This window comes from Scyliorhinus torazame, chromosome 21, assembly GCF_047496885.1.
Source record: "Scyliorhinus torazame isolate Kashiwa2021f chromosome 21, sScyTor2.1, whole genome shotgun sequence".
NCBI classification, from domain to species: Eukaryota; Metazoa; Chordata; class Chondrichthyes; order Carcharhiniformes; family Scyliorhinidae; genus Scyliorhinus; species Scyliorhinus torazame.
In genome coordinates, this window is record NC_092727.1 from 134,697,446 (window position 1) to 134,721,610 (window position 24,165).

At 47.9% G+C, this 24,165-nt stretch overlaps 1 protein-coding gene across 3 annotated transcripts in view; it reads left to right on the forward strand.

Moving 5' to 3' along the window:
• LOC140398710 (bone morphogenetic protein receptor type-2-like) overlaps nt 1-24,165 on the forward strand; it is a 111,780-nt gene that overhangs the window by 45,533 nt on the left and 42,082 nt on the right. For 2 of the 3 annotated variants that reach the window (XM_072487728.1, XM_072487731.1), the window contains 3 exons: nt 10,466-10,546; nt 16,428-16,516; nt 23,409-23,636. In XM_072487728.1, the coding sequence (XP_072343829.1) occupies nt 10,466-10,546; nt 16,428-16,516; nt 23,409-23,636 (398 nt within the window). The remainder of the gene's footprint in view (nt 1-10,465; nt 10,547-16,427; nt 16,517-23,408; nt 23,637-24,165) is intronic. The other variant, XM_072487730.1, reaches the window with a different exon arrangement.

Below are 24,165 nucleotides of genomic sequence, written 5' to 3' on the forward strand. Positions count from 1 at the left end.
AGGATGGTTGCTGTGTAAATGTGAAGGGTTGAAAGATACAACTTTTCCAGATCAAACCAAGGAGTGAGTGAGAAAAGAAAAAAAGGGATATATGGCTGAACCGAGGATAAAGATGGCCGGATATGACTATCCTCCCTTATTTTCTGAAAGGGAATTGTACGACCAATGGAGAAGTGCAGTAGCTATGTGGACTAAGGTAACTGCTTTGGGAAAGAGAAAACAAGGTATGGCATTGGCTCTTTCTCTACCATATGGCAGTAAAATCCGAAACAAAGTGCTTTCTGAGCTGGAATTGGAAGAGTTAGACTCAGAAGAAGGTCTGGAGACTTTATTACATTATATGGATAAGATTTATAAGAAAGATGACTTGTTAAGTGCGAATGAAGCATGGTAGGATTTTGATAAGTTCCGGAAAATGGAGGATACCTCCATTTTAAAAATAAAGACTATATAATGGAATTTAGCAGACTATATGAAAGGCTGCAGAAACACAACCTGGAATTTCCACAGTCTGTGTTGGCCTTTAAATTACTTGACTGTGCCAGAGTGAGCAACATGGATAGGCTCCTGGTTTTGACAGGAGTTCAGTTTACTGATAAGGATACCTTATTCGAACAGATGACAAAAGCTTTACAAAAGTTTCTGGGGAAACATTCGATTCCGATGGCTCTGATGACCCAAATAGGTCAGCCTGCAATAAGGCAGAATATGGAAGATACACTACTAACAGGATGGCAAAATCGTATGGCTACGAACAGGGCTCAAGATTATAGAAGGAGACCGAGACAAGGAAATTATGAAGACAGAAACCCAGTTAGAACCTACAATAGGAAGATGAACCCCAGAAATGCACGGGGCATGATAAATCGATGTTTTTGATGTGACTCTCAATACCATATGCTTTCAACTGTCCAACTCGTTATGATAGAGTGTTTGAAGCGACACATGACACGGAAGAGTCAGAAGAGGAAAAAGATAGTGACCAGAAAGAAGGCATTGTCCTACTGACAAACAGTTTTACGCCGGTAATGAGGGTGTTGGTTGCAGAATCCTTCAATCGTGCTGTATTGGACAGTGGCTGCACATCTACTGTGTGTGGAATTGACTGGTTAAAATGTTATCTGGACTCCTTGAATGCTGAAAATCGTAACAAGGTTAAGGAATTTGAAAGTTCCACAAGTTTCAGGTTTGGGGATGATAATACTCTGAAGTCGCTGAAAAGAGTGGTGATCCCTTGCAATATTGCCGGAGTGAATCATTTCATTAGCACGGATGTTGTATCAAATGAGATACCTTTGCTTCTGAGCAGACCGTCGATGAAGAAAGCACACATGAAACTGGATATGGAACAGGATAAGGCAACAGTTTTTGGAAAGATGGTGGACTTACAATTTACACAGTCGGGACACTATTGTATTCCATTACTGACAAATAATATTTCAAGCAGAGTGGTTAAGGATGTGTTAATGGCAGTTGAAAATGGGACTTTAGCTGATAAAAAGCTTGTGGTATTAAAACTGCATAGGCAATTTGCACATCCGTCTCCTCGGAGGCTGAAAAATTTATTAAAGGATGCAGGGGTAAGGGATGACGACTATACTAAACTGATAGAACAGGTTAGTGATATCTGTGAAGTTTGTAGGAAGTACATAAGGACACCAGCACGACCGATAGTAACCCTACCTTTGGCCAAGGATTTTAACAACATTGTGGCCATGGACCTTAAGATCGGGGATAAAGCAAATAATAAATTTATTTTGCATTTTTTAGATTTAGCAACCAGATTTAGTCAATCAATGATTGTACGAAGTAAAGAAAAGAGAGTAATTCTGGATCAAATCGTGGAAAAATGGATAGGGACAGGAATGGGTCCACCGGCAAAATTCCTTACGGACAATTGGGGAGAATTTGCTAATGATGAGTTTAGGTATCTGTGTGAAAACGTGAATATCAGAGTTATGAATAAGGCTGCAGAAAGCCCATTTAGTAATGGTGTCTGTGAAGGTCTCTTCACAGGTCTGTGGGTGTCCCTGTTGCTCAGAAGGGAAGGGAGGAGAGGAGTAGAGCATTAGTTATTGGAGACTCCATAGTTAGGGGGATAGATAGGAGATTCTGTGGGAACAAGAGAGACTCACGGTTGGTGTGTTGCCTCCCAGGTGCCAGGGTGCGTGATGTCTCAGATCGTGTTTTCGGGATCCTTAAGGGGGAGGGGGAGCAGCCCCAAGTCGTGGTCCACATAGGTACCAACGACATAGGTAGGAAAAGGGATAGGGATGTAAGGCAGGAATTCAGGGAGCAAGGGTGGGAACTTAGATCGAGGACAAACAGAGTTATTATCTCTGGGTTGTTACCCGTGCCACGTGAGAGCGAGACGAGGAATAGGGAGAGAGAGGAGTTGAACATGTGGCTACTGGGATGGTGCAGGAGGGAGGTTTTCAGATTTTTGGATAATTGGGGCTCATTCTGGGGTCGGTGGGACCTCTACAAACGGGATGGTCTACACCTGGACCAGAGGGGTACCAATATCCTGCTGGGGAAATTTGCTAATTCTCTTCGGGAGGGTTTAAACTAGCTCAGCAGGGGCTTGAGAACCTGAATTGTAGCTCCAGTATACAGGAGGTTGAGAGTAGTGAGGTCATGAGTAAGGTTTCAAAATTACAGGAGTGTACTGGCAGGCAGGAAGGTGGTTTAAAGTGTGTCTTCTTCAATGCCAGGAGCATCCGGAATAAGGTGGGTGAACTTGCGGCATCGGTTGGTACCTGGGACTTCGATGTTGTGGCCATTTTGGAGACATGGATAGAGCATGGACAGAAATGGTTGTTGCAGGTGCCGGGGTTTAGATATTTCAGTAAGCCCAGGGAAGGTGGTAAAAGAGGGGGAGGGGTGGCATTGTTAGTCAAGGACATTATTACGGTGGCAGAAAGGATGTTTGATGAGGACTCGTCTACTGAGGTAGTATGGGCTGAGGTTAGAAACAGGAAAGGAGAGGTCACCTTGTTAGGGGTTTTTTATAGGCCTCCGAAAAGTTCCAGAGATGTAGAGGAAAGGATTGCAAAGATGATTCTGGACAGGAGCGAAAGCAACAGGGTAGTTGTTATGGGGGATTTTAACTTTCCAAATATTGACTGGAAACACTATAGTTCGAGTACTTTAGATGGGTCCGTTTTTGTCCAATGTGTGCAGGAGGGCTTTCTGACACAGTATCTAGATAGGCCAACGAGAGGCGAGGCCATATTGGATTTGGTACTGGGTATGAACCAGGACAGGTGTTAGATTTGGAGGTAGGTGAGCACTTTGGTGATAGTGACCATAATTCGATTACGTTTACTTTAGTGATGGAAAGGGATAGGTATATACCGCAGGGCAAGAGTTATATCTGGGGAAAGGCAATTATGATGCGATGAGGCAAGACTTAGGATGCATCGGATGGAGAGGAAAACTGCAGGGGATGGGCACAATGGAAATGTGGAGCTTGTTCAAGGAACAGCTACTGCGTGTCCTTGATAACTATGTAGCTGTCAGGCAGGGAGGAAGTGGTCGAGCGAGGGAACCGTGGTTTACTAAAGCAGTCGAAACACTTGTCAAGAGGAAGAAGGAGGCTTATGTAAAGATCATAGAATCATAGAATTTACAGTGCAGAAGGAGGCCATTCGGCCCATCAGTCTGCACCGGCTCTTGGAAAGAGCACCCTACCCAAAGTCAACACCTCCACCCTATCCCCACAACCCAGTAACCCCACCCAACACTAAGGGCAATTTTGGACACTAAGGGCAATTTATCATGGCCAACTCACCTAACCTGCACATCTTTGGACTGTGGGAGGAAACCGGAGCACCCGGAGGAAACCCACGCGCACGCGGGGAGGACGTGCAGACTCCGCACAGACAGTGACCCAAGCCGGAATCGAACCTGGGACCCTGGAGCTGTGAAGCAATTGTGCTATCCACAAGCCTACCGTGCTGCCCTAAAGATGAGACATGAAGGTTCAGATAGGGCGCTCGAGAGCTACAAGTTAGCTAGGAAGGATTTAAAGAGAGAGCTAAGAAGAGCCAGGAGGGGACATGAGAAGTCTTTGGCAGGTAGGATTAAGGATAACCCTAAAGCTTTCTATAGATATGTCAGGAACAAATGAATGACTAGGGTAAGAGTAGGGCCAGTCAATGACAGTAGTTGGAAGTTGTGCTTGGAGTCCGAGGAGATAGGAGAGGTGCTAAATGAAAATTTTTCGTCAGTATTCACACAGAAAAAAGACAATGTTGTCGAGGAGGATACTGAGATTCAGGCTACTAGACTAGAAGGGCTTGAGGTTCACAAGGAGGAGGTGTTAGCAATTCTGGAAAGTGTGAAAATAGATAAGTCCCCTGGGCCGGATGGGATTTATCCTAGGATTCTCTGGGAAGCTAGGGAGGAAATTGCTGAGCCTTTGGCTTTGATCTTTAAGTCATCTTTGTCTACAGGAATAGTGCCAGAAGACTGGAGGATAGCAAATGTTGTCCCCTTGTTTAAGAAGGGGAGTAGAGACAACCCCGGTAACTATAGACCAGTGAGCCTTACTTCTGTTGTGGGCAAAATCTTGGAAAGGTTTATAAGAAATAGGATGTATAATCCTCTGGAAAGGAATAATTTGATTAGAGATAGTCAACACGGTTTTGTGAAGAGTAGGTCGTGCCTCACAAACCTTATTGAGTTCTTTGAGAAGGTGACCAAACAGGTGGATGAGGGTAAAGCAGTTGATGTGGTGTATATGGATTTCAGTAAAGCGTTTGATAAGGTTCCCCACGGTAGGCTACTGTAGAAAATACGGAGGCATGGGATTCAGGGTGATTTAGCAGTTTGGATCAGAAATTGGCTAGCTGGAAGAAGACAAAGGGTGGTGGTTGATGGGAAATGTTCAGACTGGAGTCCAGTTACTAGTGGTGTACCACAAGGATCTGTTTTGGGGCCACTGCTGTTTGTCATTTTCATAAATAACCTGGAGGAGGGCATAGACGAATGGGTGAGTAAATTTGCAGATGACACTAAAGTCGGTGGAGTTGTGGACAGTGCGGAAGGATGTTACAAGTTACAGAGGGACATAGATAAGCTGCAGCGCTGGGCTGAGAGGTGGCAAATGGAGTTTAATGCAGAAAAGTGTGAGGTGATTCATTTTGGAAGGAATAACAGGAAGTCAGAGTACTGGGCTAATGGTAAGATTCTTGGCAGTGTGGATGAGCAGAGAGATCTCGATGTCCATGTAAATAGATCCCTGAAAGTTGCCACCCAGGTTGAGAGGGTTGTTAAGAAGGCGTACGGTGTGTTAGCTTTTATTGGTAGAGGGATTGAGTTTCGGAGCTATGAGGTCATGTTGCAGCTGTACAAAATTCTGGTGCGGCCGCATTTGGAGTATTGCGTGCAATTCTGGTCACCGCATTATAGGAAGGACGTGGAGGCTTTGGAGCGATGGAAGGATGTGGAACCATTGGAAAGGATGCAGAGGAGATTTACCAGAATGTTGCCTGGTATGGAGGGAAGATCTTATGAGGAAAGGCTGAGGGACTTGAGGCTGTTTTCGTTAGAGAGAAGAAGGTTAAGTGGTGACTTAATTGAGGCATACAAGATGATCAGAGGATTGGATAGGGTGGACAGTGAGAGCCTTTTTCCTTGGATGGTGATGTCTAGCACGAGGGGACATAGCTTTAAATTGAGGGGAGATAGATACAAGACAGATGTCAGAGGTAGGTTCTTTACTCAGAGAGTAGTAAGGGCGTGGAATGCCCTGCCTGCAACAATAGTGGACTCGCCAACATTAAGGGCATTTAAATGGTCATTGTATAGACATATGGACGATAAGGGAATAGTGTAGATGGGCTTTAGAGTGGTTTCACAGGGCGGCGCAACATCGAGGGCCGAAGGGCCTGTACTGCGCTGTAATGTTCTATGTTCTTTCATGCTGTCATCGATGACATGTTTCGGAAAATTTTTGCAGATCGACCAAATTTCAGGCTAAATTCAGCTTTAGCATGGGTGGTACATGCAAAGAATTCATTGCAGATGGTTGGGGGCAATAGTCCTTATCAATTAGTGTTTGGTAGAAATCCTAAAATTCCGTCCATTTTGAAGATGAAAATCGCTTATTGTCACAAGTAGGCTTCAAATGAAGTTACTGTGAAAAGCTCCTAGTCGCCACATTACGGCGCCTGTTCGGGGAGGCTGGTATGGGAATTGAACCGTGCTGCTGGCCTGCCTTGGTCTGCTTTCAAAGCCAGCGATTTAGCCCTGTGCTAACACAGCCCTTGGATGACCAGCCTCCAGCTTGGGAGGGGACTACAATTAGCTCAGGTTTTGCTGAACATTTAAATGCATTACATAGCAGTAGAAAAGCTTGTTTGGCAGCAGAAGTCTCTGAAAGAATTCGCAGAGCTTTAAGACATAATGTACGGCCATCAGATGGCGTTTTTCAGCAAGGAGGCATGGTATACTATAATGAGAGACAACTCTAATGAATGGAAAGGCCCAGGGAAGATCATAGGCATAGATGGCAAAACAATTATTTTGCAACATGGTAATCAAACTGTTCGGGTACATTCATCAAGGATAATGGGTACAGATTACAAATTTTCAAATTTAGACAGAGTAGACAGACATGACGAGGAACCTGAGTCATCTGGTACGCATGTGTTACAGAACTATGGGGACCAGTTAACTGATATAGACAGGGTTTCTGTAGAGGAACACAACACTTCTGATGAATTAGAACAGGCCATTTTTCCGAAAGGGCAACTGCCAAAAGTTGGTACAGAAGTGACATACTTGCCTGAAGGGTCTAGTCAATGGAAGAATGCAACTGTTATTAGTAAAGCGGGAAAGGCCACTGGAAAGTATAAACATTGGTTGAATGTACAGCATTCAGGGGAAGGGGTCAAGACAATGGATTGGGAAAACGAAGTTCAAAAATGGAGCGCACAGAAACGCAGTGCCAGCTCAGATAGTACATCGGTTAGTGACCAGGTCCACAGGAAAAGGTCGAGAACTATTGAAAGGACATCCCACAGCAGAAGGGAAAGATCAAGCAGTACAGAACAAGATACCAGGCGGGAGAGGGGACGTAGTTTATCGGAACATGAGTAAGACTATAAATACTAATAGGAGTAGAAGCCCACATGCACGTGAGATTTTGGTGGCTTCCAATAAATTCGATGAAAAAGATCCTAAACAGCAAGAATTGCATAGTTGGAGTGAATTTGGGGTATACACGGAAGTACCGGATAGGGGACAAAGAGCTCTATCCCACAGATGGAAAAGGTTCATACGGTTGGAACTTATAAGGCAAAGGCCAGGCTTGTGGCAAGGGGATTTGAAGAAAACTTAGATGATCAGGATTTAAGGGTAGATTCACCTATGGCAGGAAAGGTTATTTTAAAGATCCTCTTGGCTCTATTAGCCACAAAGGCATGGGAACGCAAATCTATAGATATAAAAGCTGCCTTTTTACAGGGGCATCAGCTCCAGAGAGACATTTTTCTCCGTCCTAAAGAAGCAGCTAACACAGAAGGGGTACTCTGGAAGATGAACATATGTGTATATGGATTAAATGATGCATCTAGAGTCTGGTACTTTTCGGTAAGGTCAGTTTTGTTAAAGTTAGGCTGTTGCCAGTTGAAAGCAGATCCTGCAATGTTTTTCTGGCACTATAAAGGAAATCTTTCTGGCATCTTTATGATGCATGTCGATGATTTATTGTGGGGTGGGACTAGTGATTTTGAAGCTATTGTAATCTCTGGTTTGAGGAAAGAATTCAGGGTTGGAAGTCAGGCTTCCGGTGCATTTAAGTCAGATATTGACAGAAATTTTGGGATTAGGTATTTGGGTAATATACCTATTGACTGTCACATTGACAATAAATCCCTGTGGGAAAATGTGCACTCTACAAAAAGTGTCAATGAAAAGAGGTTACGGATAGACATCGCAAGTTTGAAGCAGATGTTGGACAGAGGGGAAATAACAAAAATTAAATGGGTCAACAGTAGCTATCAACTGTCAGACTGTTTTACGAAAAGAGGGGCGAGCTTACAGAAACTTTTGGATATTGTTAATGAAGGGCATTTGTTTCTGTGACTTTTTCTTTCTTTCTCGTCCAAACAAAAAAAAAACTGGGGAAAAAAAGCGGGGGGGGGGGGAAATCATGTGTATGTTTGAGTTTCTTGAAATTTTGTTTTCACCTAATTATTTTTTTTTCTCCAAGGAAGGGGAGACTATCATATCACAGCAACTAAAACGTCTGACAGTAGCACAGTGATTAGCACTGTTGCTTCACAGTGCCAGGGTCCCAGGTTCGATTCCTGGCTTGGGTCACTGTCTGTGCAGAGTCTGCACGTTCTCCCCATGCCTGCGTGGGTTTCCTCCGGGCACTCCGGTTTCCTCCCACAGTCCAAAGCTGTGCAGGTTAGGTGAATTGGCCATGATAAAATGCCCTTAATGTCCAAAAAGGTTAGGTGGGGTGACTGGGTTACGAGGATAGGGTGGAGGTGTGGGGTTAAGTAAGGTGCTCTTTCCAAGGGCCGTGCAGACTCAATGGGCTGAATGGCCTCCTTCTGCACTGTAAATTCTATAATATGATAAGTATCTTATGGAGTATTAGTTGTGTTTAATGATGAGAAGTGTTTGAAGTTAAAAGGCTTTGTAAAAATGAAGCCATCTTTTTATATTGCTGGTTCATTTTTTAAAGGGGGAGGTGTGATGAATGTAGGAATTGTCGATGTGTATTATAGATATTTGGTGCAGTAAGAATTAAACATTATAGTGTGTTTGACTGCTGCAGTCATGCTTGAAAAGAAATCCTAGTTTGAAAGTCAAGTATATTTTGGGAGCCAGGAGTGCAATTAAAGTATCATAAAAAGCTTGGGCTAATGGAATTTTGTTTTGATTAAGGGAATTCCTTGTGGAGTTAATTCGATTTCAGCTTGGCGAGGTGATGTAGTTACTGGATGAAGCTAAGGTATCAGGCATTTTGTCAGAAAAGCAGGTTTGTTCAGTTCAGGATGAAACTGTGACCACAAGTCAGGTTTGCTCCCTGCATGACGAAGTCCCAGGTTCGATCCCAGCCCCAGCTCACTGTCCGTATGGAGTTTGCACATTCTCCCCCTGTCTGCATGGGTATCACACCCACAACCCAAAATATGTGCAGGGTAGGTGGATTGGCCACACTAAATTTCCCCTTAATTGGACAAAAAATAATTGGATACTCGAAATTTATTTTAAAAAGGTTTGCTCTCTGCAGATCAGTTCAAAAGAGAATAACAGTCTTTAAAGCAGTGAAGACCTGTCTGAGAACAAGGGAGGACTGACACAAGCTGAGAAACAGCTTCTGAAGTCATATCGCTAGAGTTTCTGCATGGATCTGACAGGAGTCAGATCTTGCCCTTAAAGAAGTGCCAAATGATCTCTCTTTCTCAAAGAAAATCTCTGCAAAGCAAGTATTCTTATGTGCCATTGATAGTTAACAGTGGATTAAGAACTGAGATGGTTTTTGTTGTTGTTTAAGTAGGAATAAATATCGCGATTAAGGATATTGGGCATTGTACGGTTTAGCTCTGTTGGCTGGAGAGCTGGTTCGTGATGCAGAGAGAGGCCAACAGTGTGGGTTCAATTCCATTACCAGTTGAGGTTATTCATGAAGGCTCAGCCTTCTCAACCTTGCCCCTCACCTGAGGTGTGGTGACCCTCGGGTTAAATCACCACCAGTTAGCTCTCCCCCTCAAAGGGGAAAGCAGCCTATGGTGATTTGAGACTATGGCAATTCCACTTTTACTTTAATTCACTGTATTGAGCAGTATAATATAAATTATTTTCTGGTGTGATGTTGAAGACCTTTTAATACTGTGTTAGTAATAAAGTTTGTTTTAATTTACCATATCCCTATTTTGTGTGAAACCATTCTGGGGGCGAGGTATCCTTTCCTCACAGTCTTACAAAATTTAAATAAAATATTGGGGATTCTATTCAAATATCCTAGCCACTGTTGGGGTCTGGTCTGGGATCGTAAACCAGCTCTTAATTAACCAACGCAGGCACAATGGGCTGAATATCTGCTGTTTGTGTCAGAAATGTTCCTAGATTTCTTTGTGCTATTGACGCAATGTGATTTAATAATTCCAGAAAGAAATACCAGCTGTACCCTCGTCCCAATGTTGGAAGGTTGTTAGTTCTCACTTCATTACCACCTCTCACAGCCCCTCACTGTCTCTGAGGTATCATTGCTGCTTGTTTGACATTGAGTAAAATAAGCAGCAATGATATCTCAGAGACAGTGGATAAGGCGGAGGCGTGGGCTTAAGCAGGGTGCTCTTTCCAAGGGCCGGTACAGACTCAATGGGCCGAATGGCCTCCTTCCGCACTGTAAATTCCATGATTCTATGAGTCCTGCGTGAACAGACCATCTATCAGGGATAATATTGACCATCCAATTCTTATTCTTGTTGAATTGTAGGGTTTCTGGCCGGAATCCTCTGCCTCATTCTGATCCTACTCATTTCAACATTCCTGGGACTGTTCTTCATGTATGCTGGAGGTATGTCATCATATCCTAGTCTTACAATATCATGGGTGAATTTCCATAGGGGGCCAGATGCAGAAAGATCCACAAAGGCAATGTACAAATAAAGCACAATGGCTCCTTCTCTGCTCCAGATGTCACCATCCACTAACATTCAGCCTGAAACCTTTGTTTGGAAGTCTCCTATATGGAATTTTATTAAAAGTTTCTGAAGTTCACAAGAGTTCTATCTTAGAGAATCAAACTTCCTGTTTTGTTGTAACATGCCCAAAGAGGTTTAATACGTCTTTGACAGCGCTATACTCCTTCAGTACTAACCATCAGACAGTGTGGCACTCTCTCAGTGCTGAACCTAAAATGGTATGGTGCTTCCTCAGCACTGACCTGCTGACAGTGTGACACATCTCTCAGTTGTTATGACACCTTGGGTGAGTGCACAGTCAATTCCAGCCCCACAGACCCTGGAGTCCCAATATAAGAGAATTAACCAATAATTTGTATATTTTCTTGAGGTCATTGATCCTCAACTGCTCCAATGACTTATAGGCACCAGATTTGTAACTAAAACACAAAATAACTGTTTATTTACAACAAACGAAGAGTTAAACATGCAATGGTGATAATACAACAACGATCTGCTAATCTAATTACTCCCCTAACACCGTCCCACCCTCTAGCCACATACACACAAGACAGATACACAGTGGGGGAGGATCAAAATAATGGGGATTAAACAGGAAGATGAAAATCTTTGCTGCTGAGGTAGCAGTCTTTGTAGACAGTGATCTTCGCAGAATGAGAGGTGTTGAAAACTATTGGTTAGTTTGATCTTGTATAATCTGCCTTCAATTAGACCTCGCGTGTTGCAGGAATTCCTCTGGAGAGTCATCTTCACTTATAAAGGCTTCCACCAGATTAACTCTCAGTCTGACTGAGATAGTATTAGAATTCTCTACCTGAGAGTTTACAGAAGGTTCACCATCCACTCTTCCTTTCAGCTGCTTGTCAGGTCTTTGTGCAGGGTTTCCGGCTGTGGTTTAGAGAGAGGCAAAAGGGCCCGGCTTTCAGGATCGTTTAGGATTCTGAGGAGAGATATCAGACTGAGCTTTTCCCACCCATTCAAACAGAGAATTAAACTTTTACAGGCCTGCCTACTGCTTGCAGTCTTTCAATCAGAGGTTTCCTTCACAGGTCTGACTGGAGAGTCTAGAAGGACAAGGGCAGCAGATACATTGGAACATCACCAACTGGAAGTTCCCCTCTAAGTCATTTACCATCCTGATTTGGAAATATATCGCCGTTCCTTCACTGTCATTGTGTCAAAATCCTGGTGCTCTCTCCTTAAGAGCACAGTGGGTGTACCTACACCACATGGACTGCAGTGGTTCAAGAAGGAGGTTCACCACCACCATCTCAAGGGTAATTAGGGATGGCAACAAATGCTGGCCTGGCCAGTGAAGCCCATATCCCGTAAAAATACATTTTTAAAGAAGTCCAGTGTCCTTCAGCACTGACCCTCTGACCTAATGGCACTTCCTGATTACTGACACTCCAAAAATGTGGCGCTTCCTTGGCACCAATCGTCTGACAGTGCACCACTCCCTCAGCACTTACTGTTACGTTATGGGTTCATTTGGTGTCTCATTGATGAAAGCTTGAGACTTGTATGTTTAAATACAAACACTTTTTTAAAATATAAATTTAGAGTATCCAATTATTTTTTTCCCCCAATTAACGGACCCCGGAAGTGTAGAAGATTGTAGTTTAGTCGGGCAGCATGGTCGGCCAGGCTTGGAGGGCCGAAGGGCCTGTTCCTGTGCTGTACTTTTCTTTGTTCTTTGTTCTTGTAAGGAGCAATTTAGCGCGGCCAATCCTCCTAACCAGCACATCTTTGGGTTGTGGGGGTGAAACCCACGCCAGACACGGGGAGAATGTGCAAAATCCACACGAACAGTGGCCCAGGGCCGGGGTTCGAACCCGGGTCCTCAGCACCGCAGTCCCAGTGCTAACCACTGCGCCACGTGCCGCCCACTAAATATGAACACTTGATTAATCGTCTTGAACTATGTACAGTTGGCAGTTACTGCCATGCTGTTATGATCCACATGAGACCTACATGGTTAGAGCAATCAGTCTCCGAGTGAGTCTCACTGAATATGAGCGGGAGGTGGCGAGCCCGAGATCGTTCATTTTTAAAATAATATTTTTATTGAATTTTCCATTTGTACACTATGCAGAAGATCATTGCAACGGTTATTATTTACAATTTGCATGTTTTTCTTTCTTAGGCACTCCCCCCACCTGTACCCCGCACACCCCCCGTTCTGTTGTTCGGGCTCCATTTTAGGCCCCTTCTTCCGCCATAGATGTTATAATCTATCTGTCATCCTGTTTTTGTTCCTATGGCTTTGTGGAGGGACCCTCTGGCCCCCTCTTCGATCTTTCCCTGGGTACCCTCCTGGTATTTACCTGGCTTCCTCCCATGTTACACGCCCCCCCCCCCCTTCCTGTCTGGTTTGTATGGTCCTGTTGGTTCCTATTGGTCTCCCCCCCGCCCCCCCCACCCCCACCCACCCCCACCCCCCTGTCCGTATTGGCTTTGAACAGGTCCTGGAACAGGCTGACGAATGGCTCCCACGCTTTGTGGAAGCCCTCGTCCAACCCTCAGAAGGTGAACTTGATCTTCTCCAGGTGGAGAAATTCCGACAGGTTTTCCAGCCAGTCTGCAGCTGTGGGTGGTGTTGCTGATCGCCAGCCGAGCAGGATTGTCCGGCAGGTGATTAGGGAAGCGAAAGCAAGGGCATCAGCCCTCTTCCCCATATGAAGTTCTGGCTGGTCCGATACCCCGAAGACTTGCCACTTTCGGGTAAGGCTCCACCCTCACCCCAACAGACGTGGACATTGCCTCGGAGAAGGCTGACAGAACCTGACAAGTCTGGGTGTGGTTGGCCGGCTGTCCCTGTCACCGTTCACACTTGTCCTCCACCTGTGGGGAGAACCTACTCATTTGGGTTCTGGTTAGGTGCGCTCTGTGCATTACTTTAAACTGTATGAGACTTAGCCTAGTATAGAGTATAGAGAGTATTGAAAGTCAAAGAGATCTAGGAGTACAGGTCCACAGGTCATTGAAAGGGGCAACACAGGTGGAGAAGGTAGTCAAGGCATACGGCATGCTTGCCTTCATTGGCCGGGGCATTGAGTATAAGAATTGGCAAGTCATGTTGCAGCTGTATAGAACCTTAGTTAGGCCACACTTGGAGTATAGTGTTCAATTCTGGTTGCCACACTACCAGAAGGATGTGGAGGCTTTAGAGAGGGTGCAGAAGAGATTTACCAGAATGTTGCCTGGTATGGAGGGCATTAGCTATGAGGAGCGGTTGAATAAACTCGGTTTGTTCTCACTGGAACGAAGGAGGTTGAGGGGAGACCTGATAGAGGTATACAAAATTATGAGGGGCATAGACAGAGTGGATAGTCAGAAGCTTTTCCCCAGGGTAGAGGGGTCAATTACTAGGGGGCATAGGTTTAAGGTGAGAGGGGCAAGGTTTAGAGTAGATGTACGAGGCAAGTTTTTTACGCAGAGGGTAGTGGGTGCCTGGAACTCGCTACCGGAGGAGGTGGTGGAAGCAGGGACGATAGTGACATTTAAGGGGCATCTTGACAAATACATGAATAGGATGGGAATAGAGGGATACGGACCCAGGAAGTGTAGAAGATTGTAGTTTAGTCGGGCAGCATGGTCGGCACGGGCTTGGAGGGCCGAAGGGCCTGTTCCTGTGCTGTACTTTTCTTTGTTCTTTGTAGCATAGGAGGAGGTGGAGCTGACCCTACTTAGTGCTGCGCTCCAGAGTCCCCACCCTACTTCCGTCCCGAGTTTGTCTTCCCATTTCTGTCTTGCTCTGTCTAGTGGTGTTTACACCCTTTTTAAAAGTCATCTCTATATGGCCCCACAATTTCCTTTCTCCGTACTGTAGTTCCTCCAGCATTGTCTCTCGGGGCCCTAGGGTACTTCGTCACCTTCTTGCAGAGGAAGTTTTTGATTTGTAAATGTCGCAGCTCCGTTTGGTAGTTCCAGTCTCTCCATCAGTAGTGGTCAAGAATGTTGGCGTACCCTGGTGGGACAGGAGATGTGTTGGTGGAATTTTGGCAGTACACTCTTGAGGTTGTCCTGGTTGAAGTCGCCGGTCACGATGAACAAGGCCTCCGGGTGTTCTGTTTCACTGTTATTTGTTGCAGTGTATAGTTCATCAAGCGCCTTCTTCACTCCCGCCTGGGGTGGAATGTAGACCGCTGATATTGGCAGAAGTGAACTCTCGTGGAAGGTAGTATGGGCGGCACTTCACAGTCGGGTATTCCAGTTTTGGGGAGCAGCAGGTCGCCAGGATCGCCTCATCCAAGCACCAGGAGGAGTTGATGAGGAGGCAAACCCCTCCACCCTTCGCTCTGCCCGATGACGCCCTGCGGTCCATCCAGTGTATTGAAAAGCCGTCAGGTTGTATGGCACAGTCCGGTGAGGCAGGGGTGAGCCATGTCTCTGTGAAACAGAGCACACAGCAGTCTCTTACTTCCCTGTGAGAGGTAAGTCTAGTGTTAAGTTCGTCCAGCCTGTTTACGATCGCATGGACGTTTGCCAGGAGTTTGCTGGGGAGAGGAGACTTGAAACTGCGTTGTTTTAGTCTCGCTTCCTCGGTCAGCGGCTGCTTCTAAATGGTCCTGAAAACTGATGGGAGACGTCTGATCTTGCAGAAGGTAAGTGGTTGCATCTGACGAGGTCAGGGACGCTGGTTTTCATTTCAGTGTTGCGTCTGGCAGGGTCCCAGGCGCTGGTTTTGATTTTGGGGTTGCCAGAGGGGCATGTTTACAATCCGGTCGGGCCCTGGGGGTTCCGTGAGTACATGCCTACCTTTTGGCACATTCGGATCCTCATGTGGGGCCTCGGCCATTTTGGGGATCTTTAGTCCGGTTTTGGGTCGCAGGCAGGGTCTTCCTGGGTCAGGTTGGGCCGGGTCCCGTGTTCGGTTCCAGCATTGGTGGTCTGATAGGGAGCTTGGAGTAGGCCTGGTCGGGCCTCCACATGGGTTCTCCTCCTTTCCTCCATCTGCCGGTAAGTCAAGGCACTGGGGTGGGCCTCTCCGGGTTGGGGGCCGGATCAGGCATTCTGGCGGCCCGGGATCTGGCGTCGCTTCCCAGGCCAGTTCGGGTGCTCCAAGAGCTGGGTGGGGTCGTATCGGGATTGGACTTCCAGGTTGGACCTCATCCACTTCCAGGTCGAGGCCAGGGTCGGAATCTTGGAGGAGTCCTGCTGGGCCGGGTCAGGTCATCTGGGCCGACCCATGGACGTCGGAGGAACATAAAAGAGAAAGGTTAGAGATAGTATTTCTGTTAAAATTAAATTTTAAATGTTAATACGGTTATAAGAGATATAGGAAGAGGATCTGTGTGAGAGAGCTCGCAGAGAGTCGTCAAGCTCCAGTGTCATCTGACGTTTTAGTGACCATGGCGACCAATGCCTCCGTCACTGTCACCTTGACCGCCACCTGAAGCTCCACTTTTATCGCCTCTCTCATCGCCATCAATTCCTTCGTCAAGAATGTCTTTCATCCCTCTCCAGGCGGGGGGGGCATGATATCACACCAGCTGGGTGGGAAGATACGTTGAAGATGGACGGAGCGGTGTTAGGCCCGCTAATTATATTTTAATGTTTGCAAATCAGGCTCGTGAACCTGATTGCATCATCAGAGGAAGATCCCGCTGGCTAGAGCGATTGCTAAATCGTGGCCATTAACTCTATTCCCTCTCCACAGATGCTGCCAGACCTACTGAGATTTTCCGGAAGTTTCTGTTTTTATTGTTGAAATCAATCACAGTATCCATGCTCCCTCTCTCTGTATTCCAGTCCGAAAGCAGCTAAAGGGATCTTTCTCCTCTCACTCAACTGCCCCACTCACTGAAAAGGGAAATCTGTTGACAATTGAGCTCACTGAGGTAAGAATAACATTTATCTGCTGCACGCTTTAGACGGGGGTTCATTCTAGTGGAGTCTATGTCCATCTGGGTTTAATGAGCCTGAATACTTGGCGTTACAAGCCTGTACCAGACACCCAAATTTTTGTTTAAAGTGAACAAAGTTTGAGACCCAAGCTACTTACTAAGCCACAAAAAAGATTGAAAGAATAACCCCAGCAATTAATATCAGTGGTGGACACACTACAAGAAAGAATTATTCGGGGTAGAATTAGCCATCAAATGGAAAGACGTGGGTTGATTAGGAAGGGACAGCATAGATTTCTAAAGGGGACATAGTGGGCGCGATTCTCCCCCCAAATTTCTAAGTTAATTTGTGTCGGCCGGTGAGTTCCCCGCTGGTTCTGCCGGCGAGTTCCCCGCTGGTTCTACCGGCGTGTTTCCCGCTGGCTCTGCCGGCGAGTTTCCCACTGGCTCTGCCGGCGAGTTCCCCGCTGGTTCTGCCGGCGAGTTCCCGCTGGTTCTGCCGGCGAGTTCCCGCTGGTTCTGCCGGCGAGTTCCCCGCTGGTTCTGCCGGCGAGTTCCCCGCTGGTTCTGCCGGCGAGTTCCCGCTGGTTCTGCCGGCGTGTTTCCCGCTGGTTCTGCCGGCGAGTTCCCCGCTGGTTCTGCCGGCGAGTTCCCCGCTGGTTCTGCCGGCGAGTTCCCCGCTGGTTCTGCCGGCGAGTTCCCCGCTGGTTCTGCCGGCGAGTTCCCGCTGGTTCTGCCGGCGAGTTCCCGCTGGTTCTGCCGGCGTGTTTCCCGCTGGTTCTGCCGGCGTGTTTCCCGCTGGTTCTGCCGGTGAGTTCCCGCTGGTTCTGCCGGCGTGTTTCCCGCTGGCTCTGCCGGCGAGTTCCTGCTGGTTCTGCCGGCGTGTTTCCCGCTGGCTCTGCCGGCGAGTTCCTGCTGGTTCTGCCGGCGAGTTCCCCGCTGGTTCTGCCGGTGACTTTCCCGCTGGCTCTGCCGGCGAGTTCCCGCTGGTTCTGCCGGTGAGTTCCCGCTGGCTCTGCCGGCGAGTTCCCGCTGGTTCTGCCGGCGAGTTCTCCGCTGGCTCTGCCGGCGAGTTCCCCGCTGGTTCTGCCGGCGGGTTCCCCGCTGGTTCTGCCGGTGAGTTCCCCGCTGGTTCTGCCGGTGAGTTCCCCGCTGGTTCTGCCGGTGAGTTCACCGCTGGTTCTGCCGGTGAGTTCACCGCTGGTTCTGCCGGTGAGTTCCCCGCTGGTTCTGCCGGCGAGTTCCCCGCTGGTTCTGCCGGTGAGTTCCCCGCTGGTTCTGCCGGCGAGTTCCCCGCTGGTTCTGCCGGTGAGTTCACCGCTGGTTCTGCCGGTGAGTTCCCCGCTGGTTCTGCCGGTGAGTTCCCCGCTGGTTCTGCCGGGGAGTTCCCCGCTGGTTCTGCCGGTGAGTTCACCGCTGGTTCTGCCGGCGAGTTCCCCGCTGGTTCTGCCGGCGAGTTCACCGCTGGTTCTGCCGGCGAGTTCCCGCTGGTTCTGCCGGTGAGTTCCCGCTGGTTCTGCCGGTGAGTTCACCGCTGGTTCTGCCGGCGAGTTCCCGCTGGTTCTGCCGGCGAGTTCACCGCTGGTTCTGCCGGTGAGTTCACCGCTGGTTCTGCCGGTGAGTTCCCCGCTGGTTCTGCCGGCGAGTTCTCCGCTGGTTCTGCCGGTGAGTTCCCCGCTGGTTCTGCCGGCGACTTTCCCGCTGGTTCTGCCGGTGAGTTCCCCGCTGGCTCTGCCGGTGAGTTCCCCGCTGGCTCTGCCGGTGAGTTCCCCGCTGGCTCTGCCGGCGAGTTCCCCGCTGGCTCTGCCGGTGAGTTCCCCGCTGGTTCTGCCGGTGAGTTCCCCGCTGGTTCTGCCGGGGAGTTCCCCGCTGGTTCTGCCGGTGAGTTCCCCGCTGGTTCTGCCGGCGAGTTCCCGCTGGTTCTGCCGGTGAGTTCCCCGCTGGCTCTGCCGGCGAGTTCCCCGCTGGCTCTGCCGGCGAGTTCCCGCTGGTTCTGCCGGTGAGTTCTCCGCTGGCTCTGCCGGTGAGTTCCCCGCTGGTTCTGCCGGTGAGTTCCCCGCTGGTTCTGCTGGCGACTTTCCCGCTGGTTCTGCCGGCGAGTTCCCCGCTGGTTCTGCCGGCGACTTTCCCGCTGGTTCTGCCGGTGAGTTCCCCGCTATTCAATGACACTTAGGGCATGATCTTCCCAAAAGGGAACAAAGTCCCTGAGCGAAATGTTTTGAGATTGAGTGAGTGAGATCAGAGTGAGTGAGATCAGAGTGAGTGAGAGATGAGCGAATGATATCGGAGTGAGTGATATCAGAGTGAGTGATATCAGAGTGAGTGCGATCAGAGTGAGTGCAATCAGAGTGAGTGAGATCAGAGTGAGTGAGATCAGAGTGAGTGAGATCAGAGTGAGTGAGATCAGAGTGAGTGAGTGATGAGTGAGTGAGATCAGAGTGAGTGAGATCAGAGTGAGTGAGTGATGAGTGAGTGAGATCAGAGTGAGTGAGATCAGAGTGAGTGAGATCAGAGTGAGTGAGATCAGAGTGATTGAGTGATGAGTGAGTGAGATCAGAGTGAGTGAGATCAGAGTGAGTGAGATCAGAGTGAGTGAGATCAGAGTGAGTGAGATCAGAGTGAGTGAGTGGTGAGTGATGAGTGAGTGGGTGTTTAGCTGTGCGATTACCGTCACTCGCAATGCCGAGAAACACATGGCTATTCAGCATGACTCATATTGAATAAGGGGCCTAAACAAGGAACGTGCAGCCGAGGTCGCACACAGCCCCGTTTTTTTTACAATGGGGAGCTCCGCACAACGGAACTTTGCATTGTAGCGGGAGTTCTGGATGCCATTTTTAAACTGTGTCCCAATCTCTGAGGCCCCCAAAAGAATCCCCGACCTTCCCCCACCCCCCGTCAGCCCGCACACAATATGGAAGAGTCCCTTGCCCCCCCCCCAACACACATGCCAGGCAACCCCGGCCCGATCGCGCAGGCGCGCATAACATTCCAGCTTGGCACCGCCAACCTAGCACCCTGGCAGTGCCACCTGGGCAGAACGTGCAGACTCCGCACAGACAGTGACCCAAGCCGAGAATCGAACCAGGGACCCTGGAGCTGTGAAGCAACAGTGCTAACCACTGTGCTACCGTGCCGCATTACATCGGCGCCTGCCGCGATTTCACGTCGGAACAGATTCTCCCCCCATTCGCCTTTCCCAATTTTGCCATCGGCTAACGGAGAATTCCGCCCGTTGGGTCTATTCTCCTTTGAAAGAAGACTAACAGGAGATTTAATAGAGGCGTTCAAAGTCATGAGGGGGCTGGACAGGATAAATTGGGAGAGACTATTCCCACTAGTAAAATCATCAAGAACGAGGTGGAACAGATTTTAATGTGATTTGCAAAAGAAGTGTATGTGATGTGAGAAAAGCTTCACACAGTGACTGATTTGGGTCTAGGATGTACTGCCTTCATCAAGAGTTCCCGGTTCCGCAGGAGCCTCCCAGGGGTCTCTGGCAGGCCAGGCTGATCAATACAATGAGTTTTGTCATATTTCCAGCTCGTCCAATCAGATAGTAGAAACAGCATAAAACTGAAATTGTGTCAATCAGTGTGAACACAGACAATGGAGCAAAGATGAGGGGGTTGGGAAGAACATGACCTGTAAGAGTGCGGGGGTAGGGAGGCATGGCCTGCAAAGGGGAGTGAGGGCTGGGATCATGAGGAGGTGCAAGAGCCGGACCTGTGAGGGAGAACGGGGAAGAACAGAGCAGTAGGGCTTTGAAGAGAGGTGAGCATGTATGAGAGATGAGAGCGAGTGAGTGAGTGCAACTCTGAGGTATCAGAGTCAGGTAGTGAGTGATAGTGAGTGAATGAGAAATGAAAGTGAAAGATGAGAGATGAGTGAGTGAGTGAAAGATGAGAGATGAGTGAGAGAGAGGAGAGTGAGTGATCAGTGAGTGAGATCAGAGTTAGTGAGAGATGTGAGTGAGTGAGGTCAGAGTGAGTGATGAGTGAGTGAGAGATGAGTGAGTGAGATCAGAGTGAGAGAGATGAGAGAGTGAGATCAGAGTGAGTGATGGGTGAGTGAGATCAGGGTGAATGAGAGATGAGTGAGTGAGATCAGAGTGAGTGCGAGATCAGAGTGAGTGAGTGAGATCAGAGTGAGTGAGAGATGAGTGAGTGAGATCAGAGTGAGTGAGAGATCAGAGTGAGTGAGTGAGATCAGAGTGAGTGAGAGATGAGTGAGTGAGATCAGAGTGAGTGAGAGATGAGACTGAGTGAACGAGACAGAATTGAGAGTGAATGAGAGATCAGAATAAATGAGGTTTGTGATGAGAGTGAGTGAATGAGAGAGAAAGAGGAGAATTACATAGAATTACATAGAACATACAGTGCAGAAGGAGGCCATTCGGCCCATCGAGTCTGCACCGACCCACATTAATCCCTCACTTCCACCTTATCCCCGCAACCCAATAACCCCTCCCAACCCTTATGGACACTACGGGTAATTTATCATGGCCAATCCACCTAACCTGCACGTCTTTGGACTGTGGGAGGAAACCGGAGCACCCGGAGGAAACCCACGCGGACACGGGGAGAACGTGCAAACTCCGCACAGACAGTGACCCAGCGGGGAATCGAACCTGGGACCCTGGCGCTGTGAAGCCACAGTGCTAATCACTTGTGCTACCGTGCTGCCCTGCATGAGTGAGTCATGAGAGTGAGTGCAAGATGAGAGCAAGTGAGTGTGTGTGTATGTGAGATGTTGGTGCGTGTGTGTGTATGTGAGATGTTGGTGTGTGTGTGTATGTGCGAGATGTTGGTGTGTGAGTGTGTGAGATGAGATAAGATGAGGTGAATGTGTGTGTGAGATGAAAGCGAGAGACAGAGAGAGAGTGAGTGTGTGTATGTGTGTGACATGACAGTGTGTAGAGAGATTTATAAGATGACAAGGGGGATAGAGTGGACGTTCTGAGACTATTTCCTCGGGTGGATGTAGCTGTTACAAGGAGGCATAACTATAAGGTTCAGGATGGAAGATATATGAGGGATGTCCGAGGTAGGTTCTTTACTCAGAGAGTGGTTAGAGTGTGGAATGGACTGCCTGCTGTGATAGTGGAGTCGGACACTTTAGGAACTTTCAAGCGGTTATTGGATAGGCACATGGAGCACACCAGAATGACAGGGAGTGGGATAGCTTGATCTTGGTTTCGGACAATGCTCGGCACAACATCGAGGGCCGAAGGGCCTGTTCTGTGCTGTACTGTTCTATGTTCTATGTGTGTATGAGATGAGACTGTGAAATGAGTGTATGAGTGTGTGAGATGAGAGTGTGCGTGCATGAGATGAGAGAGAATGTGTATGAGAGATGAGTATGTCTGTGTTAGAAGAGTGTGTGTGACAGATGAGAGTATGTGTGTGAGATGAGAGTGCGTGTGTGTGTCAGATAAGTGTGTGAGAGATGAGAGAGTATGTGAGAGAGGATATATGTGTGTGTGCTTGAGATGAGAATGTGAGATGAGTGTGTGTGTGAGATAAATGAGTGTGTGTGTGAGATGAGCGAGTGCACGTGAGTGAGATGAGAGTTACCTTTCTGAAAGTGTAGGTGGATTGGCCATGCTAAATTGGCCCTTGATTGGAAAAATGAAAAATAAAAATAAAAGTGAATTCTTTACAGAATTACAGAATTGCTATGGTGCAGAAGGAGGCCATTCGGCCCATCCTTCAGGCACCAGCCCTCCAAAGGAGCATCATGATCTAATTCCATTGTCTTACCTTTTCCCCGTCCTCCTGATCATTGGACGCGTCACGTAAATAGCCAGCGTCACGCCAGACCCGGTGACACGACAAGACCATTAAATCTCGCGAGAGTCCTCGCACGAGATTTGCAATGCTTGAAACGCCTCGCAAGATTTAAACATTGCAATCTGGATCTCGCCCTCCCTGTGACCCGGGAACTAACACCTGCACCTGAGAGACCTAGCCAAACGTGGACCAGGCATAACGGCACCTGGGGAAAGGAGGGGGGGTCTCCGAGGTCATCGGAACCCCCCAGGTGGTCGAGCTGTGGGCAGAGTGGTACCCTGGCATTCCAGGGTAATGGGCGTGTGTCGGCACTATCAGCCAGTCAATACACAAAGCTGGAGTGTGATGGTCACTCGCTGTGAGCTAAGCTTTGCTGCTCCTAAATTTCTGCCAAAGTCTGACTCCCGTCTTTCTGCGAATAGGGGTTTGAGATCCTGGACCACTGTGCGTAGGGGGTTTCTTGGGAGGGGGGAAAGTGGGTGGGGGTGTGGGCATACTGGTGCCAGGGTTCCCGCTGGCGAGGGGCGTTGTCAACGGGGAATCCCATTGGCAATGATGGGACCGGTAGTTCCCGCTGGTGGGCCGCTTGCCCGCCGAGAAACAGGTGGCTGCGGGGTGGTGGGTAAAGGCCGCCTTATGTTCAAGTCCATGTGACTCTTCATCAAGACTGAGGAAAGGTGGAAATGTGATGGGTTTTATGTTGTTGAAAAGGGGGAGGGTTGCGTATAAGAAGAGAGGGTTGCGTATAAGAAGGGAGGGTTGCGTATAAGAAGGGAGGGTTGCGTATAAGAAGGGAGGGTTGCGTATAAGAAGGGAGGGTTGCGTATAAGAAGGGAGGGTTGCGTATAAGAAGGGAGGGTTGCGTATAAGAAGGGAGGGTTGCGTATAAGAAGGGAGGATTGCGTATAAGAAGGGAGGGTTGCATATAAGAAGGGAGGGTTGCGTATAAGAAGGAGGTGTTATTTTATCCTGATTTATTTTAATGGTCAGTGTTTCTCTACTTCCTGCACTGTAGCCCATGTATAGCTGCTGTCAATTGATTTCTGATGGAGCTGCAGTAACATTAATGCATTCTCTCTTTTTGAGATGAACAGGTCATTGGCCATGGAAGGTATGGGACAGTTTGGAAAGGGTTACAGGCACAAAGAGAGGTGGCTGTTAAATTGTTTTCTGTCATCAACCATCAGCACTTTGCAAATGAAAGGAGTTTTCACTCTCTCCCTCTGATGGAACACGAAAACATTGTGAAGTTTATCAATGCTGGGGAGAGGAAAAGCAGTAACACTGTGGACTACTTTCTCGTAACAGAATACCATGCTCAGGTAATCACATTAACAGCAACACAGGGAGTCCACAGAGAAGCTGAGGGGGTAGAAACCATTGAGGCCATAAAAATAATCAAATAAAGCTCTGGGGTTTTAAAAAGCAATGAAGTTAAGTTAAACTTGTGTAGAATCTTGATTAAGCCACACTTGTAGCACTGTGCACATTTCTGGTCTTCAAACACCTTGGTTGGAATGCTGTTCATAGTTCTGGTCTCCATATAAATAAAAGCAAATTACTGCGGATGCTGGAATCTGAAACCAAAAGAGAAAATGCTGGAAAATCTCAGCAGATCTGGCAGCATCTGTAAGGAGAGAAAAGAGCTCTTCTGGTCTCCATATCCCTTGGTTAGACCACATTTGGAACCGTGTGCACAGTTCTGGGCACTGTATGCCTTGGTTAGACCACACTTGCAGCATCTTACTCAGTTCTGGTCTCCAAATACCTTGGTGAAAACATATCTGCAGTACTCTGCGCAGTTCCAGTTTCCATTTCCTTGGTTAGATCACACTTGGAACACTTTGCTCA